Consider the following 23,643-nt stretch of genomic DNA (forward strand, 5'->3'; position numbering starts at 1 on the left):
TAGCTTAAAAAATAGCTTTTGAGTGTTTGGCGTTTTTCTGAATTGGGTGTTTTTATGGCGTTTTATTTGAACACGCAGTTCATGTGAGTGGGTTTTTGACAATATTACCCCTTAGTGTAATTTAACATCAATGCCACATGTCACCACCAAAATCGTTCTCACCGTTCTCACACTTTTCACCGTTCTCTCTAAATCCTGACCCTATATATATATATATATATATATATATATATATATATATATATATATATATATATATATATATATATATTTAGGGCAAAATATATATTTGGTCACCATTCAAATATGTGCTTATGTGTATTGTGTATTTAGTGTAGTTGTAGGGATTTATATTGCACTAAATACACACAAGAAATACATATACAAGAATACACCAAAATACATTGTAAAGTAACCAAGTATAAAATAAATATACTTACCCATACATGGGTGTAAAGACCAAGAATACAAGGAGTACATATTTATATATAAGTATATAAATAATCCCTTATAAAAAAATAGACAAATTGTCAGACAAATGGACTTGGGACAAATTATATAAATATATATGTTAAAAAGGCAATATATATATATATATATATATATATATATATATATATATATATATATATAGGACAAAGATCCGTTAGGAACCACCCTTTATTGCGAGAACCGCGAGAACCAGTGTGAACACAAACAGTAATAGCTAAAAAAATCTAAAAAACACCCAAAAATTTTTTTTTTATTTTTTTACTATTTTTTATATAAAAATCGCTACTTTTAGTATCCAAAAAAAAAAAATTTTTTTTTTTTAAATTTTTTTTTTTTTAAAAAAAAATTTTTTTTTTTTTTTTTAAAAAAAATTTTTTTTTGGCTACAAAAAGTAGCGATTTGAACATAAAAAATAGTAAAAAAATAAAAAAAAAATTTTAGATTTTTTTTGATTTTTTTAGATTTTTTAGGTTTTTTGGGGGTTTAGTTTTTAGCATTTTAGCTTGGGGGGGGGGGGGTGGGGGGGGGGGGGTTTAGGTTTTTGGGTGGTGGGGGAGGGGGGTTTAGGTTTTTGGGGGGGGGGGGGTGGGGGTGGGGGGGTTAGGTTTTTTTTTAGGTTTTTTGAGGGTTTTAGTTTTTAGCATTTAGCTTGGGGGGGGGGGGGTTAGGTTTTTTTGGGGGGGGGGGGGTGGGGGGTTTAGGTTTTTGGGGGGTGGGGGGTGGGGGTTAGGTTTTTTTTAGGTTTTTTGAGGGTTTTAGTTTTTAGCATTTAGCTTGGGGGGGGAGGGTTAGGTTTTTTGGGGGGGGGGGGGTTAGGTTTTTTTTTTGGGGGGGGGGGTGGGTGGGGGGTTTAGGTTTTTGGGGGGTGGGGGTTAGGTTTTTTTTAGGGTTTTTTTAGGTTTTTTTAGCTATTTTAGCTTGTGTTCACATTGGTTCTCGCGGTTCTCGCAATAAAGGTGGTTCTCGCATGAACCTTACCCTATATATATATATATATATATATATATATATATATATATATATGGGAAGGTTTAAAGGAGAACGCTAAATATTGTGAGAACCGTGAGAACAAATGGAAAAACCGCGAGAACTTGGTAAAAAACAATTCAAATTCAAAATTTTTTTCTACACTTATCATTATTATTTGAATACAATGTTAGAAATTTAATTTACACGTTTAAATTTACGTGAATTCGTAAATAAAGAAAATTTACACATGTGTAAAAAATCTAAAAAGAGTGATTTTGAAAGGAGAAATAAATTATTTGATGTTTTAAATTCTTTTTTTGATGTTGTATCTTAATGTATTATATAATGTGTTTTATTCTGATTGTAGAGTATTAATCGTTCTTTTGTTCATCACAAGATGTAAACGCTATTCCTTCATATCCGGTTCTTATTAAAGGATCTGGAAACCAGAACTGGTCTGTACGGATGGAAGATATCAACAATGAACTTTACATAACTACCGGATGGAAGGAGATAAAGAATGAGTTGTCATTAACTACTGATCATCTCATTGTCTTTGAGATGATAGATCTTCAGACTTTTCATATCACGGTTTTCAATTGTGCTACCAGCGATTTAGTGCTTCCACCGGAGGTCTGTGCTGTTGTTAAAGAAAAGGTGATAGAAGAGATTGTCTTGAGTTCAGATACTGAAGCTGTACAGGACATCGTTAATGTCAATGAAGGTGGTATGGTTGTTGTGAATGAAGATAATCAAATCGTACCTATTTCTTTCCGTGTGGATGGTCATTTTGTAAGTTTGTGATGATGAGTTTACTAATATATAATACTTTAGTCAGATTTTAAAGATGTGTTAATTCTTTGTTTATTAAATTGTTCGTTGTTTGTTACAACGCCTTTTTAAAAAACAGGCCGAAGATCTTGGACTGAATCGTAAGATGGGTTTGAAGATTGTGGACGTGGCAGGTGATGTTTGGAATGTTCAAGCTGCTATAGGTTCATCTCGAGGTCAACCAAGATATTATCTGCAAGGAATGAGAAAGTTTGTGAAGGATAAAGGCATGGCTCCAGGTCAAGCATTTACACTTAACTTTGTGAAAGGTAAAAAGCTTTTTATGTTCGGATGAATGTTCATGGGATTGAAGAAGGCAAATGCAGAAGGATACATGGAACCAAGTTTTTGGGTTGTAGTTCTTTGCTTTTAGAAACTGATGGTAGACTTGTTTGTTTAGTTTTGAAGTTGTGATTCTAAAACTATATATGTAGATGTAAATTATTGGGTCCATGTCTAACGGAAACAATGCGGAGATGTAAGCTAAAGACAGTATACTCGGTTACTCGCTCGAAACGATTCCTTAATGAAAAATGTAGTACAAACTAATAGAAAATCATGTTCAAAGTTATAAGCGCTATTCTTTGACAATGATAAGCTTGTTAATTATGCCATTAAAGGAATAAAAACATCAAGTTCTATTCTTTGATAATCATTTCAAGAAACATATCGCCTTTTGCTGGGACTGGTGTCCACAATTTCCAAACTAAAACTGAAATTGATCAAATGAGACATGTTAAATATGTATAAGAAATCATGTATGGGTCACTTCGTTTGACTTTTGGTGAACATCTGCTTGACTTTTGGTGAACATCTGATTGACTTTTGGTCAACATCTCATTTAGTATTCAACAGACGTTTGAATAACTCAAACAGTGGTTTTAACATCTGTTTGATTTTTGGTCAACAGTTGATGGAAACCCATGTTAGGTTGAACAGTGTTTTGAAGAGGAAAACAGTGCTAGAATATAAGAAGATAGTGGATCTGGTTAAACATCTGTTTCACTTTTGGTCAACAACTATTTGAATTTTGGTCAACATCTGTTTTTTTTTTGGAATGGCAAATTTCTTTTTATTCCTGTCGTCTGTGGGATTCGAACTCAAGCTGTCACACCCTGGCTTTGCGGAAGCGTGGTTAATTTGTGTGACTTCTTAATACCATAGCTTAATCATAACAAAGCTATATGAATTTAAAAACCATGCAAGTCATCCATTAAGTTTTTGAAAACATCATACAATACCATTGTTTTTAACATGCAACCATAACCTTGTTCAGTAACATTACAACTTATAACAAAACATAAACGTGATTTAGGGATTGTGTCTTGTCCAGGTAAGAGACACAACCCTAAACCCTGATGACTTCATGACCAGTGCAGCGGAAAACGTTCCATACCGTGCCAGATCCGTTTAATTTCCTGAAATACATGTGAGTTGAAAAATCAACAATAATGTTGAGCGAGTTCACGTGTAGGTGAGTATGTAAAACATTTGTGAGTATAAAAATAGTTGTGGTATGTAGCAGTGTAAGAGGACTTGTGATCATCAATGGTTTGCAAGGCCACTGACATATGTGTAGTGCAAATAGGGAGACTCAAACCTAGCAGATTTCGCCACGGCAAAGTATGTGGACAAAGTCACCCCACGGTCCGTTTCTAGTTTGGCCGGGGGCTGGGCTCGCTACACCCAGATAGATCTACCGCTCCTGTCCCTCGGTCCCTCCATGAGGACTAATGGCCCCATGTTGTTCCTATCCACTCACATGATCGTATAACACCTCCTTACGTTAAACATACCGTTGTAAAGTACTCGTAAATCATAGTAACATGTATTTCACCCCCGCAGTTAAGTAAACTGAAAACAGTTAGAGAAAAGGGGGACATGAACTCACAGTGAGTGCGTCTCAATACCAAGTAATCCAAACGTCCGAAAGCTGTGCAACGACCTACATGTGTTAATTCTATTAGACGGATGGCCGTGCCTTAGCTTTATAGTTTATATTTTCGGGAAACAGTTAGACAACCGTTCCGTGTATATACTTGGTAATTTACTTTCCTTCCCAAGGATGGGGGAATTAATACATGTGCGCTTATAACATTAAGTCTCACTTAATATATTTTATTTCTCATTCCAAAATATAATTATTTTTCTCAAAAATAATATATTTTCTCTTTACATAATACTTTCCAAAATAATACGTTGACAACATATGCGTTTATGAATATTCTCGCATAGTGCGTAAGTTACGTTTTGGCGTTTAAGTGGTAATAGTACTTACCGTTGTAACTTATATGTTTGTCGTATAAGCGTTGGTATTATTTTGAGTTCGACAAAGTTAGTAAATATTATTTTTACTCTAAAATAATATTTATACATTTTCACAAAATAATCATAAACAGTGTGGTGACGAAATATATTTACCGAACATATATTTATCACGTTTAGTTTTGTGAAAACCCTACCTCCGAATATTTGTAAATAAGTCATGGCGAGATATATTTTGTAAACATTTCAAAAATAACTCTAACACTTGTAAAAATTCTAAGTGTTAGATCCTAGAAAAATTTCGCCAGAGTTTCCCCTACTGGAGGTGGCCACGCTTTCAAGCGTATCATTTTCTTTTACAAAAACACTTCAACAATTTCTTTTAAATTAACCAATCAATTTTCAACCCATAAACAAGTTTCAACACTACAAACTTGTAGACTAGTATGTAAAATCGCATTATTACATGAACTTGTAATTTTTCTAAAACTATTGTGTAGATCTCGTTATTTTTAGTGGATCTATGTGTAAAATAGTTTAGTCTTGCAAAAACCCCGTTTTTGGAACAAATCACTCTTTACAACTTCCCGACAATTTTTATAAAAATTGTTATTTTGTCGGATCTTTCGTTTCACAAGTATTTATACACTTGTAGTTTGTAAAAATCATATTTATTAGTATATTATCCAGCTTCTATAAAACATGATTTTCTTGACACTTGGTTCTACGAATATACCACTTGTTCATACGTAGATCGGCTCGTTTTAAACACTATTTTACATGTCAAAATACTTTTACACAAGTTCATGTTTCCCGTGTGGTGGAGTTTCACCTTTTAACCCTTGTACCGTTAGAAAGAAGCTTATGTTAAGATACATGATCTTAACAAAGTCGGGTTAAACGATGATGAGAGCCACCACATCGTAGATCGGGCCTCAATAACCAACATACTTGAATACTACGACTTTTACACGCGTTATATGCTTTTAACCAACAATATTCGAGTTTTTGTAGACTTTTTAGATTCAAAAGATGGGTTACCGACTTTTAACCGTTAAAAATCCTTTTAACCACTTTAGATACGTTCAAGAACAAGTTTTAAACATTATACCTCTAGCTCGGGGCTAGGGAAGATCTTTGGCGAAAATGGCGTGGATAAAAGCAAATGAGCGAGGTCCTTCAACTTCCGTTTGCTTCAAGCTTCCTCGTACGTGATCCCCGACACTAGTATATGCTTGGAATGGAGAGATCGAAAGCCGACAATGGGTGTGTGTGGGTGGGGATTCTCGGCCGAGAGGAAGCAAGAGGGAGAGAGAGAGAGATGGTGAAATGTGTGTGTTCTTGTGTGTGTGAGTGTGTGTAGTATTTATAGGAAAAATCAAGATTATCGTCCATCGGTCGCTAGGTCGTCTAGATATCCACGTAATCTAATTAAATAATAAAAAGTTGTACTCTTTATGTCACATCATAGTGACCGATTCCATTAGAGAGAAATGCCATCCGGTTCGATCTCGATTGTTCAGTTAGAGTTCAGTTTAGTTAAGTGGGTTAACTTTAAGTGTTAACTCCGTTAGTTGTTTAACGCGTTATAAGGCGGGTGTTAGGGTAATCAGGGACCCTAACTGGCTCAGAAAAATACCAATAATATTTTTGGCAATATTTTTATGTTCCGGGTATAGTCCGGTTGTTCGGTTGGATAGTAATCCGTTAAAGCGCTTAAGTAATCCTTTAAGCGTTGTAAATAATATTTTAGCGGCACAATTTATTCTGCAAAGTGTCAGGAATATTTCCTCATATTTTGGCACTTTATTAATTAGCTAGAAGCTAGTATGTTGATAAAAGTGCTGTGTTTCGTGCTTAAAGTACGTTTTAGGCACATCCAATCTCTATATCTTATTCCTAGAGACGCAAATATACAACCCTTGTATCCCTACACACACTATGGGTGTAGTAAAATAATTCTGGCTCATACAGGCCTTTAGAGGCAGTGTTTGCCTGATGCTGGCTATATCAGCATGTTCAACAGGTTATCCGTTCAAATGCTACTGTGCTTTTGTGCATCATGTTTGTCACTAGAGTTCAGTAAATAAATAATGTAGTGACGGAAAAATCAAAGTATGATGCAGATATGTACAAATATCAACAATCAAGTAGCAGTCTATCAGAAATCTCAGTTAAGCACAGTAATTCGGCAACAATCAATAATTAATTAAGTCGTACGGATACCTGGTTTAATGAGGGTTGTCACATTCTCCCCCCGTTAAATAAATTTCGTCCCGAAATTTTAAATTCTGCTCGTAGAAGCAGGGTTCTCAGGAAATAAGTGGGGGTATTTCTCTTTCATTTGGTCTTCACGCTCCCAGGTGAACTCAGGACCATGTCTAGCATTCCAGCGAACTTTGACGAGCTTGACACTGCTCCGGCGGGTCTTGTTAACTTTCCAATCCGTGACCTCGACAGGTTCTTCAACGAAGTGGAGCGTGTCATCAATATGAATTTCGTCGGTAGGAATGGCAACGTTAACTTGAGTTGGACTTCTCTTCAGATTGGATACATGAAATGTATCGTGAACATTATTCAGTTCGGCAGGTAGATCCAACTTGTATGCTACGGTCCCAATTCTTTCCAAAACCTTGAAAGGACCAATGTAGCGCGGATTCAACTTCCCACGCTTCCCAAAGCGTGCCACACCCTTCCAGGGTGATACCTTCAACAAAACCATATCCCCAACCTCAAACTCCTGAGGTTTCCTTTTCAGATCTGCGTAGGTCTTCTGACGGTCACGAGCCGCGCTAATGCGATCTCGGATTTGCGCAATCTTATCTGTAGTTTCCTGAACTACATCGGGACCTACTAATTGTCTATCGCCTGCGTCAGACCAATAAAGCGGCGACCTGCACTTGCGCCCATATAACGCTTTGAATGGCGCGGCACCAATACTGGTGTGGTAGCTGTTGTTGTATGAAAACTCAACCAGGGGTAAATGCTTATCCCAGCTACCGCCTAAATCCATCACACATGCTCTCAGCATGTCCTCCAATGTCTGAATCGTCCGCTCGCTTTGACCGTCGGTCTGCGGGTGAAAAGCTGTGCTCATATTCAGCTTTGAGCCAAAAGCTTCCTGGAAGGATTGCCATATCCTCGATACGAACCTCCCGTCTCTATCAGAAATAATCGAGAGAGGTACTCCATGGCGTGTAACAATCTCTCTCATGTAGATTTCAGCCAATTTGCTTGTATGATCCTTCTCGCGGATAGGTAAGAAGTGTGCTGACTTCGTTAAGCGATCCACTATCACCCAGATAGTGTCATGGCCTCTTGGCGTCCTTGGCAACTTCGTAATAAAATCCATGGAGATTTCTTCCCACTTCCACTGGGGAATTTTTGGTTGCTGCAGAAGTCCTGAAGGCTTCTGGTATTCCGCCTTAACTTTGGCGCAAGTTAGACATTTGCTCACGTAAATAGCAACATCGCCTTTCATCCTAGGCCACCAGTAGTAATCTTTAAGATCCTGGTACATCTTATCCGCTCCAGGGTGGATAGAGTACCGTGACTTGTGAGCTTCTTCAAAGATAACCTCTCTTAAACCACCAAACAGAGGAACCCAAATCCTTTTCCCAAACACAATGTTCCTTCCTTGTTTGGCACCAATATCTTCTCCATCCCACGGAGATATTCTTTCTCAAGGTTTCCCTCCTTGAGAGCTTCCTTCTGTGCTGCACGAACACGCGCGGAAAGGCCGGTTTGAATTATCATTTCCATAGCCCTAACCCTTATGGGATTGATTCTCTCTTTACGACTTAGGGCATCAGCGACCACATTCGCCTTCCCTGGATGATACTTGATCTCGCAGTCGTAATCGTTCAACAACTCGACCCATCGCCTTTGCCTCATATTCAACTCCTTCTTGGTTGAATATATGCTGGAGGCTGTTGTGATCTGTGAAGATTGTACACTTCGTACCGTAAAGGTAGTGTCTCCAGATCTTCAAAGCAAAAACCACTGCGCCTAGCTCCAGATCATGAGTGGTATAGTTCTTTTCGTGCACCTTCAGTCGGCGTGATGCGTAGGCGATAACCTTTTGACGTTGCATCAACACACAACCCAATCCTTGACGCGATGCGTCGCAGTATACCACAAAATCGTCGGTACCTTCCGGTAGAGCTAAGATTGGCGCGTTACAAAGCTTATCCTTCAATGTCTGAAACGCCTCATCCTGTTTGATTCCCCAATCAAACTTCTTATCTTTTTGCGTGAGGAGCGTTAACGGTTGAGCGATCTTAGAAAAGTTCTTGATGAACCTTCGATAATAGCCTGCCAAACCCAAGAATTGCCGAATCTCGGTTGGCGTTTTTGGCGTTTCCCAATCTTTGATCGCCTCAATCTTAGTGGGATCCACATGGATTCCATCTCCATTCACCACGTGCCCAAGGAATTGCACTTCTCTTAGCCAAAACTCACACTTAGAGAACTTGGCGTACAACTGTTCCTTCTTCAGCAACTCTAGAATAGCTCTAAGATGTTGCTCGTGCTCAGCCTTCGTCTTTGAATAAATCAAGATGTCGTCGATGAATACAATCACGAACTTATCCAGGTATGGCTTACAAACTCGGTTCATCAAGTCCATGAACACAGCAGGTGCGTTTGTCAACCCAAACGGCATAACGAGGAACTCGTAGTGTCCATATCGAGTTCTGAAGGCTGTCTTCGGAATACTCTCTTCCTGTATCCGTAGTTGATGGTATCCAGATCGAAGATCGATCTTTGAATAGAAGCTTGAACCTTGAAGCTGGTCGAATAGGTCATTGATTCTTGGCAAAGGATACCTATTCTTGATCGTCAGCTTGTTCAATTCTCTGTAGTCAATGCACATACGGAAACTACCGTCCTTCTTCTTCATAAACAAAACTGGAGCTCCCCAAGGCGAGAAGCTTGGTCGGATAAAACCCTTGTCTAACAACTCTTGAAGTTGTGTCGACAGCTCTTGCATCTCAGACGGAGCAAGTCTGTAGGGTGCCTTAGCCACAGGCGCGGCGCCTGGAACTAAGTCGATGCGAAACTCCACTTGCCTTTGAGGCGGCAATCCAGGCAAGTCCTCTGGGAAGACTTCTGGATATTCCTTCACGACACGGATGTCTTCGATTCTCGGTTCTGCAACCTTCTTATCTACAATGTGTGCCAGAAAGGCAGCACATCCCTTCTGCAAACTCTTTCGCGCTTTGAGGCAGCTGATAATCCTTAACGGCATATCACGCTTCTCTTCGTGAACCACAATTGTTTCACCATCTTCGGTTGGGATACGAACAACCTTTTCGTGACAAACTATTTCTGCCTTGTTGCCTGATAACCAATCCATTCCTACCACCACGTCGAAGCATCCCAACTGGACTAGTAGTAGATCCAAAGCAAACTCATGCTCTCCCAATTCGGTTACACAACCTCTGACAACCTCATTGGTTTCTACCAACTTTCCATTAGCCAATTCGATTGAGTACGGAATATCTAACTTACTAGCGGCTAACTCAAGCATATTCTTAAATTCTAATGATACGAAGCTATAATCGGCACCAGTATCAAACAAGATAGATGCGAAAGTTTTGGTTGTTAAAGAACGTACCAGTAATCATGCCTGGATCCTGGCATGCTTCACAAACTCCGATGCTGGGTGTTCTCTCACGGTCTTGTTTCAACTCCGGGCATTCTCTCTTAAGATGTCCAATGTCCCCACAATGGAAGCATCCTATCACTCGGCCATTTCCTTTCTTGCTTCCACCTTGAGCGTTGTTACGGTTTTCTCCTTGTTTGGGACTCTTCATCCCACAACCATCCTTGTTGTGCCTTTTCCTCCCGCACCTAGGCTTCCGACATCCACATTCATGGTGATACTTGCACCCAGCACGTCTTGCTTTAGTTTCTAAGCAAATCTTATCATTGGCATGTCTGTTGTTAGGGCAATCTTTCTTGAAATGCCCTTTGTCTCCGCAGTCAAAACAACCTCGAATAGATCTTTGTTCATCATTATTTGTTCGGGTATCTTCGGTAAGCTTCCTTTTGTTCTTTCCAGATGACTCTACCTGAGTCTCCCTATCAGGGTTTGCAAGTTTTTCTAGTCTAATGGCTTCCGTAATGAGTGCCAAACCCATCTTGCTTGCAGCAATAGTTGTTGGTGGCGTAGATGCTGCCATTAAGCTCATGACTTGTGGTGCCAGTTCCCAAATGAACTGTCCCAATTTCCTCATTTCTGGTTCCGCTAAGTGGGGAATAACTCGTGCCAAGTCATGAAGTCTTTGCATGTATCCCAACATTTTTGGACCTTCCATTATCAGGCTCTGGAATTCCCCTTCCAACTTCTGGGTTTCCTCTTGAGAGCAATACTTCTCATGCATCATTCCCTTCAATTCATCCCATGATAATGCATATGCTGCGGTTTCGCCCTTCATTTGAACCTGAAGGTACCACCATAGTCGAGCTCCATCTTGAAACAACCCAGAAACGTATAGGACTTGTTGTTCTGGCGTACAACCACTCATTCGGAAGATGGAATCCATACTTTCAATCCATTTCACAAAAGCTATGGCACCTCCAGTGCCGTCGAACTTCGGAGGCTTGTAGTTGAGGAAGTGCCAGTAGGGACAACCGTTATTTTCCGAGGTACCTCCGTTGCGCTCGGAGTGATGGGCCTCGTATTGTGCGATGACTGCAGCAATGATTTCCTGAAGTTCCGCCTCGTTGGTGGGTATGCGCATTTCGCGTCTTGGTGGCATCTTCTAAAAGATGTTTCACATAGGTTAGGTCGTAGCAGGTAAAATGTACGTATGTATTCAACAATATCGGCACAAAACAGCTCATGCTATCAATAAATCAGCCACATAACATCTCATGTCATAGAACATAAACCATAGATCAAACATCACAAGTGATGAGAATACTGCGATTGCATTACCACAAATCGAGACCACAATGTAAAGCTTATATGTACATAACTGTATCATACAACAATAATGACTTAGTAGGGGACGACCCTAGGCAAATCGTGCGATTTCTAGACATGTTAAGGAATCTCGGGTCTCTCCATTTTCAAATTCCAGAACTCCACCTTAAGCTTCTGAATTCCAGTCCTAGACAACATTTCTTCTCAATCATTTCCTTGAGCTCGTCCCAGCTCAGTGCATAAGTAGCATCCGTGCTAAGGGCCTGAACATGATGATCCCACCATGAGAGTGTGCCGTCTAGTAATGACCTTGAGGTAAAGGTATCACTCCATTTGGGGCGAACAGTTTGTCTTTCTTAGAATGGAGTCAATCTGTTCGGGCCAACGAACAAATGCAATGGCGCTTTCTGTTTCGTCGAAGTTCAGAGGCTTGCAGTTTAGGAACTGCTTATAGGTGCGGTCAGCTAGGGATTATTTCCAATAGTGCCATTGTTGTGCTAAAAGTGGAGACTTCCTGTTGTGCAATTGCCTGTGAGTTGCGTTTTTGCAGCTTGTCTCCTATCCTTGGCAACATACTGGTGTTTCTGTCACGCCTGGGTGGCATTCTCTTCTGCCAGAATGGCATGAAGTGGGTTAGACAACTTTCCAATTGTCTTATGAGATACATAGCACCGTCAGCCATCATGTACTCACCCAATTTTACACATAAATATACTCAATGTATGGGTGGGGAAAATAAATTTTCTGAGCCCTCACATAGGCTTGCCAATTTGGCTTGTTGCTTGAAATAGAATGAAGTTGAGGCTTCATCGCCTTGGTCATTCGTGTTCGAGTTATTTCCTGCTACATTGGTTTTCATTAGCTTGGCCCGCAGAGTCCACCAGGATTTCTGTGCACTACAAGTCGTTATTACGTGGGCCCCCGTAATAATAAATTGTCTTGCACAGTTACCCCAAATTTTCCCTCGTCCAAGCAGATGATCAATCAAGGAGCAACAGCAGGTGCATCGGCATGAACAGGGTCATGCTCCAATACGGGGTCAAGAGCAACGCCTGGCTCAGGGGCCACGGCTGGCTCCGGATCAACAAACTCCATCTCAAAATCAGCTGGATCAACCATCACAGGGGTTACAGGATCCTCCAAGGGCTGGTCTAAGTGTATGAACTCAAGGTCATGGTCTGGACCAAAACCAGGTGGAAAAACATGATCATCCTCAATATTGTGATCAAACTCAAAGCTGTGTGCGGGAACCGGTGCAGCTGATGACACCGTATCAGGGTCGGCGTCGTGTGAATGGTGCTGCACTCCCTGTATATGCGAAAATGCGGATGTCAGAAACTCAAATGAGTCTGGGACAGGGAATGGGCAGGAGTTTCCCCTGCAGGAGCGTCCGCAAGCAGTAGGCTATTACCAGCAGCAATAGGGCCTCGCCCTCGAATGGGTCCTCCTCTAGTTAGATCGTTATCGTCGTCAGAGGCCACGTCGGGGGGGGGGGGCATATCAACAACAGGATAAGCGGCAAGGGGCACAGGAACAGGGATCACCACGAGTGGCAAATTCCCAACAAGATGGCCATCAGTAGACTCTGCTACGACATCAGGCAGCGCGAAAGGGGCTGAAAGTCGTCATCGTCTATGCCGGTAGTATCGGAAATGTACACCTCGTGCTCCGCTGCAACTATGTCGTCCGATACTATGGCCATGGGATTCGTAGTGTCCATCCTTCTAGTACATGGTGAAATCATGACGTTTGTAACACAAACACATATACGTATAAAAATCAATCATATATTCATGTAAACATGTAAGTCAACAATAAACAATCAAATAATTCTCCTAGTCCCACTAGCCTCCCAGTCTCCTAGACTGACATTCCTAGTCCCACTAGCCAAATTCCTCCCAGTCTCTAAGACTGCTCTATCATCTACCTCGACCTCTTAGATCGAGCCTCGGCCTCCAAGACCGAGCCTCAGCCTCCAAGACTGAGCCTAAAACAACAAACATCTACCTCGATCTCTAAGATCGAGCCTCGGCCTCCAAGACCGAGCCTCAGCCTCCAAGACTGAGCCTAACATAAATAACATCTACCTCGATCTCTAAGATCGAGCCTCGGCCTCCAAGACCGAGCCTCAGTCTTCAGGACTGAGCCTAATAATGAATAAATGAAATGTGCTCAACATTTGTTTATAAAAAGGTTTTGGATCTGGACTTAAGTGGTATGCAGTAAAAATGTTTTCGTGAGAGCCCTAGTGATCATAGTCTAGACTCGAGAAGGAATCCTAGTTCGCTATGATCAGAGCTCTGATACCAAGCTGTCACACCCTGGCTTTGCGGAAGCGTGGTTAATTTGTGTGACTTCTTAATACCATAGCTTAATCATAACAAAGCTATATGAATTTAAAAACCATGCAAGTCATCCATTAAGTTTTTGAAAACATCATACAATACCATTGTTTTTAACATGCAACCATAACCTTGTTCAGTAACATTACAACTTATAACAAAACATAAACGTGATTTAGGGATTGTGTCTTGTCCAGGTAAGAGACACAACCCTAAACCCTGATGACTTCATGACCAGTGCAGCGGAAAACGTTCCATACCGTGCCAGATCCGTTTAATTTCCTGAAATACATGTGAGTTGAAAAATCAACAATAATGTTGAGCGAGTTCACGTGTAGGTGAGTATGTAAAACATTTGTGAGTATAAAAATAGTTGTGGTATGTAGCAGTGTAAGAGGACTTGTGATCATCAATGGTTTGCAAGGCCACTGACATATGTGTAGTGCAAATAGGGAGACTCAAACCTAGCAGATTTCGCCACGGCAAAGTATGTGGACAAAGTCACCCCACGGTCCGTTTCTAGTTTGGCCGGGGGCTGGGCTCGCTACACCCAGATAGATCTACCGCTCCTGTCCCTCGGTCCCTCCATGAGGACTAATGGCCCCATGTTGTTCCTATCCACTCACATGATCGTATAACACCTCCTTACGTTAAACATACCGTTGTAAAGTACTCGTAAATCATAGTAACATGTATTTCACCCCCGCAGTTAAGTAAACTGAAAACAGTTAGAGAAAAGGGGGACATGAACTCACAGTGAGTGCGTCTCAATACCAAGTAATCCAAACGTCCGAAAGCTGTGCAACGACCTACATGTGCTAATTCTATTAGACGGATGGCCGTGCCTTAGCTTTATAGTTTATATTTTCGGGAAACAGTTAGACAACCGTTCCGTGTATATACTTGGTAATTTACTTTCCTTCCCAAGGATGGGGGAATTAATACATGTGCGCTTATAACATTAAGTCTCACTTAATATATTTTATTTCTCATTCCAAAATATAATTATTTTTCTCAAAAATAATATATTTTCTCTTTACATAATACTTTCCAAAATAATACGTTGACAACATATGCGTTTATGAATATTCTCGCATAGTGCGTAAGTTACGTTTTGGCGTTTAAGTGGTAATAGTACTTACCGTTGTAACTTATATGTTTGTCGTATAAGCGTTGGTATTATTTTGAGTTCGACAAAGTTAGTAAATATTATTTTTACTCTAAAATAATATTTATACATTTTCACAAAATAATCATAAACAGTGTGTTGACGAAATATATTTACCGAACATATATTTATCACGTTTAGTTTTGTGAAAACCCTACCTCCGAATATTTGTAAATAAGTCATGGCGAGATATATTTTGTAAACATTTCAAAAATAACTCTAACACTTGTAAAAATTCTAAGTGTTAGATCCTAGAAAAATTTCGCCAGAGTTTCAAGCGTATCATTCTAAGTGTAACTGGAGGTGGCCACGCTTTCAAGCGTATCATTTTCTTTTACAAAAACACTTCAACAATTTCTTTTAAATTAACCAATCAATTTTCAACCCATAAACAAGTTTCAACACTACAAACTTGTAGACTAGTATGTAAAATCGCATTATTACATGAACTTGTAATTTTTCTAAAACTATTGTGTAGATCTCGTTATTTTTAGTGGATCTATGTGTAAAATAGTTTAGTCTTGCAAAAACCCCGTTTTTGGAACAAATCACTCTTTACAACTTCCCGACAATTTTTATAAAAATTGTTATTTTGTCGGATCTTTCGTTTCACAAGTAATTATACACTTGTAGTTTGTAAAAATCATATTTATTAGTATATTATCCAGCTTCTATAAAACATGATTTTCTTGACACTTGGTTCTACGAATATACCACTTGTTCATACGTAGATCGGCTCGTTTTAAACACTATTTTACATGTCAAAATACTTTTACACAAGTTCATGTTTCCCGTGTGGTGGAGTTTCACCTTTTAACCCTTGTACCGTTAGAAAGAAGCTTATGTTAAGATACATGATCTTAACAAAGTCGGGTTAAACGATGATGAGAGCCACCACATCGTAGATCGGGCCTCAATAACCAACATACTTGAATACTACGACTTTTACACGCGTTATATGCTTTTAACCAACAATATTCGAGTTTTTGTAGACTTTTTAGATTCAAAAGATGGGTTACCGACTTTTAACCGTTAAAAATCCTTTTAACCACTTTAGATACGTTCAAGAACAAGTTTTAAACATTATACCTCTAGCTCGGGGCTAGGGAAGATCTTTGGCGAAAATGGCGTGGATAAAAGCAAATGAGCGAGGTCCTTCAACTTCCGTTTGCTTCAAGCTTCCTCGTACGTGATCCCCGACACTAGTATATGCTTGGAATGGAGAGATCGAAAGCCGACAATGGGTGTGTGTGGGTGGGGATTCTCGGCCGAGAGGAAGCAAGAGGGAGAGAGAGAGAGATGGTGAAATGTGTGTGTTCTTGTGTGTGTGAGTGTGTGTAGTATTTATAGGAAAAATCAAGATTATCGTCCATCGGTCGCTAGGTCGTCTAGATATCCACGTAATCTAATTAAATAATAAAAAGTTGTACTCTTTATGTCACATCATAGTGACCGATTCCATTAGAGAGAAATGCCATCCGGTTCGATCTCGATTGTTCAGTTAGAGTTCAGTTTAGTTAAGTGGGTTAACTTTAAGTGTTAACTCCGTTAGTTGTTTAACGCGTTATAAGGCGGGTGTTAGGGTAATCAGGGACCCTAACTGGCTCAGAAAAATACCAATAATATTTTTGGCAATATTTTTATGTTCCGGGTATAGTCCGGTTGTTCGGTTGGATAGTAATCCGTTAAAGCGCTTAAGTAATCCTTTAAGCGTTGTAAATAATATTTTAGCGGCACAATTTATTCTGCAAAGTGTCAGGAATATTTCCTCATATTTTGGCACTTTATTAATTAGCTAGAAGCTAGTATGTTGATAAAAGTGCTGTGTTTCGTGCTTAAAGTACGTTTTAGGCACATCCAATCTCTATATCTTATTCCTAGAGACGCAAATATACAACCCTTGTATCCCTACACACACTATGGGTGTAGTAAAATAATTCTGGCTCATACAGGCCTTTAGAGGCAGTGTTTGCCTGATGCTGGCTATATCAGCATGTTCAATAGGTTATCCGTTCAAATGCTACTGTGCTTTTGTGCATCATGTTTGTCACTAGAGTTCAGTAAATAAATAATGTAGTGACGGAAAAATCAAAGTATGATGCAGATATGTACAAATATCAACAATCAAGTAGCAGTCTATCAGAAATCTCAGTTAAGCACAGTAATTCGGCAACAATCAATAATTAATTAAGTCGTACGGATACCTGGTTTAATGAGGGTTGTCACACAAGACCTCCTTCTCCCAAAATGTTTAAAGGCTTTATCTTTGCCAATGGACCACCACCCCATTAGTGTCAACATCTGTTTGCCCGATCAGATTGGGTGTTAAATTATAGTTCTTTAAGTCATTGTTTTGTTTTCTTGAATTCTATGTAATTTTGTTAAGAAGTACAAGAACAAACATTTTTACAAAATCCCAAATCACCCGATCACGTAAGTGCATTGAAGTAAAAGTGCAAATAATGTTATTCATGTGGTCCTGTTGTGCTTTTGTTTGACCTATAATATGGGTTCATGATCTAATCCGGTGATGTGAAGACATTATTGTTGAATCCAATGAGATGCTTGATGTAATGGGATCGTATTAATAACAAATAATAATTAATATTACTAAATTTCCCGAGCCCGGGAAGCAATCCCGGGTAATAACCTAGTCACTTCATAAATCATTATTTTCATTAACTATTTCACCAAATATTCAATATCGTATTTGGCTAAACCGCAAATTGCCAACATAATATATAACAATTAAATATTATTTACTTGTTTGTCATCCAAAGTGTAACATTTTGGATCATACCTTTTTAGCAATGTTAATTAATCAACTTATCGGAAATCTCATATCCAACAATCTCCCACTTAGATGATTCATCAATTAACTGACTTAGCATTGACAATGGTGGACGCCTAGTTGCATCTCACTGCCCCTAGCAAGGAATGACGTATCATATTCATCAACTAGCTCCTTATGTTCAAGTAACTCATTGCTAACCAAGTACTATAGCCATAGTAATCTTATCATGAGACATTCTTGTTCTCGTTCTCATATAACCCAAAATGCCCGACCCCCCATGAGAATCTCCAAGCCCCCAAAGGGCAATGCCGGGTTGGCTTAGAGGGAAGGTGTGTCACATTCCTAAGGGCTTAACATTCTTCACATCTACAACATAAAATTTTCCTTTTCTCAGTTGTGAGAAAGACGTTGTCAATTGACAAAACTTTGAAACAGTGTTTTGTTAAAAGAACATCAAAGTCTTTGTCACAAATACGAAGTTTTTATACTATTGGGACCTAGTTGCTACTGACTAGCAATTGCTGCTTAAACATAGAAGTCGTGAACACACTTATTATAGGATTCTTATTTTATATTGTGAAATTCAGTTCCCATGTATTGATGTATTCATCGATTCCACTATTAGATTCATTAAACCTTTGTGTATTATTAAGTTACAAATGCACTTAATTTGGTCTTTTAATTTAGTGTATTCACTAGTGAACACATTATGTATTGGATGTATATTTCAACGTTTATTTATTGTGTTATTACATATAAAAAAGATTTGTATGTAACGCACATCTATTATATGTATTTGTTACTAAAAGTTAACATTGTCGATGTATAAGAGAAATAGGATCCAACTAGACTGGACTGCATCGAATTCAGCTCCCAGAAATAGTTAACTTACAATAATTGGTACCTGAGAACAAAAGCAGAGAAATAAGGATGTCTAGGATTCATCCATCATCATCTTCTGAGAACAAAATTAGCAATGATCCAGTTAAAGTTTCTTCAAGTCCAAAACTCACGACACTTACAGTATGGAAAAGATCAAGCATGAGCTTCCAAGGCACCGATGGGTTCACAGTGTATGATGGCCATGGACGGCTCGCTTTTCGCGTTGACAACTACTCCAGGAACAACGGCTGGTCCTGTGCCACTAACGAGGCTGCCACCGCCCTGGTCCTCATGGATGGATCCGGCAGACCTTTGTTAACGCTCAAACCCCAGGTCCGTCCCTTGATCGACTATAATATATAGTCATGAAAATCTTCATAATAAAACTGTAATCCTAATTGATAACTAAGGGGAGGAGGGGTGGTTCACTAGTGATAGTTTCTATCACTCACAAGCACCAATCAAGTTTCGCCATGTCATCAACCATTTTTCCATCACTCACAACCTTTTTTAGTGGGGGTGGTCATCACTCACCACCATACCCAACAATTTCCCCCCAACCAACAATTCCACTCACAAAACAAAACCATCACGTGTTGAAAAAATAAAGAAAATGGATTTTCGTTAATATATAACGCGTTATCTAAATGAGGCGGGGTGGGAGAAATAAAATACCACGCGTTATACTTTTGCCATCACTCGTTATAATACTACCGCCCCGTGTGGCCTGATAATCTAAGATACAACCTGAAAAGGCCATTGATTAATCAACTTTGATACTTACTATTTTGCTTTTTCACGTACTTTGTGTTTCAAATGCAACATGTATAGGTTGATATTTCTAAGTAAGTTGAAAAATCCTGGATTCGGTTGACTGTTTTAATTTTATTTTATTTTTCATTTAGGAACTTACAATAGAGTGGTAGTGGTAGGTATTTCCTTCCTATGCATGATGAAAGTACGTCTATATATTCAGATTTTCAGTTTTCAAAGTCAGTGGAATGGTTGTGCATATAGAGAAGACCACAAGGGATCATCAAACAAGGACAGGACAATATTTCTTATGCGGAGACCATCATCAACTTTCTTCGGCCGAACCCGAAACCAAGAATCACAATGCGAGGCAGAAGTCTTCTTCAGTCATCATACAGAACCAGAGTACCGAATAGAGGGTTCATTTTGGAATCGTAATAGCAGGATCAGGAGCATCGCTAGAGGAGAAGTGGTGGCCAAAATTATCAGGAAGCGGGCGAGTGGTGGTAGTTCTAGTAGAACTATGGTTTTGAGCGAAGAAGTGTTCAGCCTGGTGGTGAGCCCTGGTTTTGACCCTCAACTCATTATGGCTTTTGTTGTCATTCTGGATCGCATTTGTTATAAGCCGTCGTTATTCACCCCTCTCATGTGTTCTTAAATAAATTGTTACAGACCTTTGTTGGTTGTCATGTTACTAAAAAGGCACTTCTCAAATCAGTTCAAGACTGTTTTTCTTTCGTTTCTTTTTTTGTGTGTGTGAGGCAGTCCAGTTTTGTAGGTTCACATGAACCCACTCGGTTTGAAAAGCTAGTGAGAACTTTGTATGATTTGGAAAAAATAGTGAAAATCTACCAAACGAACCCAATGAAAGAAGTTCTTGGATCCGCCACTAGTGTGAGGCTGGCTAATCCAAAATTTCCAACGGATGGCTTTGGTTAGGGGATAAAAAGAAATTGCTGATGAGTTAGTTCTGCCAGAGATGGGAAAAAACCAGCCCCAACAGAAATCGAAAATCAAAGCGGATTGAGTGGAACTAGTTTGCAACCGCTATGTTTGAGACCAGGTTATGGATTCCCTTCACTGAACCGAGCCCACTGAAACAAGTCCATACACCGGTAAAGACCTGTTTGGAAGCAAACCATCATTTTATGAAAAAGTCCAATGAAAGCCAAGACGAGACCCAGAAAAATTGATAATAGAAAAGTAGACATAGATAATCAATGAAAGCTAAGACTATGTAGTAAATGAAGATAACTAATAATACAACCCCGCGCTTCGAGGAACACGGTTCTACACAAACATAGATACATAAGTTTTCTGCGTTGCGATGGGCTCTTGTTATATGTATATTTCAAACCTGTTTGCGACTCGGGTAGGAGCTTGTTGCGTTTTTTGGGTCCAAACTGGTTATAACTTACAACTTTGTGCAGGTAATTGTGTTGAACCATTCCAACATACAAAGGGGAAATTTAGGTCCAAATTAAATCTATCTATACTATATAATAAAAAAACCATGTTAGGGAGCTCTATGAAGCTCTTTAATTATTTTTCTAAATATTTATTATGGAAAGTCAATTATTGATAATATTAAATTTAAAATTTGTAGAAGAGATTTAATAATAAAGATAAAAGATAACTGATAATAATATATTAATTATTATAATCATATATTAATTATTAAAATCTAAAAAATATATGATTATAATAATTAATATATTATTATCAGGTATTTCTATTTGTTCTATTCATTATATCCTAGAAGTGGTATTATATATCCTCTCATAACACAATATTCCAGTAAAGATAATTAAAAACCATTTGAGTTTTACATGTATGACAACATCAAGAACTGTTACAGACCTAGCAAACGCACTACCACCAAGTAGCAATATACCACTAGTTAAATTTCCACTCATTTACTTATGAAGTTAAATTCTAGCGAGCTAATATTGAGTAGCTTACATGTGACAACCCGAGATCCCAAGATCCTTCCTATGCGTATTATTTGTTTTGCAATCCTGTTCTTATTATGTACAATCATCCGAATGATCAATGTTTATGTGTAATGTTTGGTTGCTTATTATGTATGAGTAAGTTTGGTTGTTAAAGTGTTGTGTTAAACAAGATTCTTCGTCACAAGTCCATCCCGACGAAAAATAGGACTTTCGCCACATGTAACTTCGACGAAAGATGGATCTTTCGTCGAGGATCGTTTTTCGCTATAGCGGGTCTCGGCTCAATGTATTTCGTGGCCGAATAGTTGATGATTATAAAACCCTTATAACCGTAAGACGTAAACGTGAAACGCTAAAAACTCTTTCTTCCTCCCCTTACTGTTCGACGACATTTGTGAGTTTCGAAACTTGTATCTCGATCGGATTAATCCTCTTCGTATCACGGTTAGTGTCTTCTTGTTAATGGTGTGTTATGATTCTGAGGATGCTTTGCTATGATTTTATGCGATTAGGGTCTGTTAATGATTATGTTAACATAGATGTATGCTTAATGATTATTGATTATCCAGAACTGTTGCACATCAAGTCTTGATGATTAGAGAGTGTACACGGATTGTTGTGGTTTTGAATGTAACGCAAAAACAAGGGTTTCGTGTAAAGGATCATAGGACTAGAATATGTGTTTAATCATGATATGAAACTATGGTTGATTGTGATGATGAACAATGATTAAGATTACTATGAACATAATAATGTAACTGTCGTTTGATCCTTTGATTATGCTGTATATGTGTGTAACTGATGATTCTGTGGCCAAGGGGCTGTTAACTGATCTCGACGAAACATTGTTGATGTTTTGTCATAGTTGACCCCGACGAAAGATCGGTATTTCGTCACCTGGGATGTTGACGAAAGTTAGGTATTTCGTCATCTGGGATGTTGACGAAAGATGGGTATTTCGTCGGAATTGTTTATGACGAAAGAGAGGGGACTTTCGTCGGTGGGGACTTTTGTCGGAGGGGTTATTCGCCGAAGGAAACAGATTGGGGTTGGGCTTTTATAGATAGCCTAGTTAACTGTTGTGTGCTATTGCATGTTATACATGGGATGTGAACATGTATAGAGCAGGGTATTTGTTATATGATATTCGGTAGATGCAAACTGTATGTGAATACGTGATTTACTGTATATGAATACGTGACTTATTGTGTACAAATACGTGACTCATTTGATTGTGTAACTAATGATGATTGGTAACCACGGTAGGGTTCGGGTTGACCAACTTGGACGGGTAATTTAACATACTGAGCAAATCAAAGGTGAGTTCATTCCTCTTGAGCATGCGTCCCGGTGGTTGGGACAGTCACTGGGTATCCCTGAGAGGGATTGGTTTTTGGGTAAATCAATTGGGTATTCCTGAGAGGAATACGTCTTGTGGGAAAAATCGGGAATGTTGGATAATACACTCATCCTATCACCCTTAAGTCCCATCTTGTTTGTTACCTGAGAGGTAACGGAGTATTAGTTGGTAGCGCTATCTAGGTTTGGCACCCTCACCTCGTACTTGAGAGGACAGGTTTGTTACCTGAGAGGTAACGGAGTATTAGTTGGTAGCGCTATCTAGGTTTGGCACCCTCACCTCGTACTTGAGAGGACAGGTGTGAACTAATGACTCAGTCATGCCCAATGCTTTGATAGGAGCATTGGGGAACGGGCAAAAATCAATCAGGAGCCGTCTTGTATTCGGGTATTCGGGGTATTATCAACATTAAATCAATGAACTAAACTAAACACTTGGTAATCAACGTTTTCGTAAAACTATGAACTCACCAGCTTTGTCTGATACACATGTCGCATGCTCGCAGGTCGTTAGGTACTATGGGAAAGGAACTTGCTGTCTGGATGGCTGGAGTGGTCATGGGTCGCAGTGCTTGGATACGCGTGTCTTGTTTATGGAATTCTTATACATTAGGTTTTGAAACATTTAAACAATGAATTATTATTTGCTTCTGTTGTCACTAATTAACTTGGATTATGTTCTATGAATGTTTTATTTAATGAACGGGAATTTTGTTAAACATCTTATGGTTAGTTCAATGTGATTGGTGGCTAGATCCTGGTACGTCACACGCCTAGCGGGGTTACCGCATGTGGTATTTGGGGGGGGGGGGTTGTGACAGTTTGGTATCAGAGCCACTTATTATAGTGAACTAGGTTTTAGAACGTTTTTATAAAACCAGACTATAACCGAACAGTTCAGA

The 23,643-nt window shown here is 39.1% G+C and overlaps 1 protein-coding gene across 1 annotated transcript; it reads left to right on the top strand.

The window, feature by feature from the left end:
* Window positions 1–18,770: 18,770 nt before the first annotated feature.
* On the top strand, window positions 18,771–20,123 carry LOC118488401 (protein LURP-one-related 5-like). The gene is made up of 2 exons (XM_035985937.1): window positions 18,771–19,007; window positions 19,651–20,123. The coding sequence occupies exons 1-2, from the start codon at window positions 18,834–18,836 to the stop codon at window positions 20,083–20,085; spliced, it is 609 nt and encodes a 202-aa protein (XP_035841830.1). The 5' UTR covers window positions 18,771–18,833; the 3' UTR covers window positions 20,086–20,123.
* The last annotated feature ends 3,520 nt before the right edge of the window (window positions 20,124–23,643 follow it).

The sequence above is a fragment of the Helianthus annuus genome, chromosome 16, assembly GCF_002127325.2.
Source record: "Helianthus annuus cultivar XRQ/B chromosome 16, HanXRQr2.0-SUNRISE, whole genome shotgun sequence".
In the NCBI taxonomy this organism is placed as follows: Eukaryota; Viridiplantae; Streptophyta; class Magnoliopsida; order Asterales; family Asteraceae; genus Helianthus; species Helianthus annuus.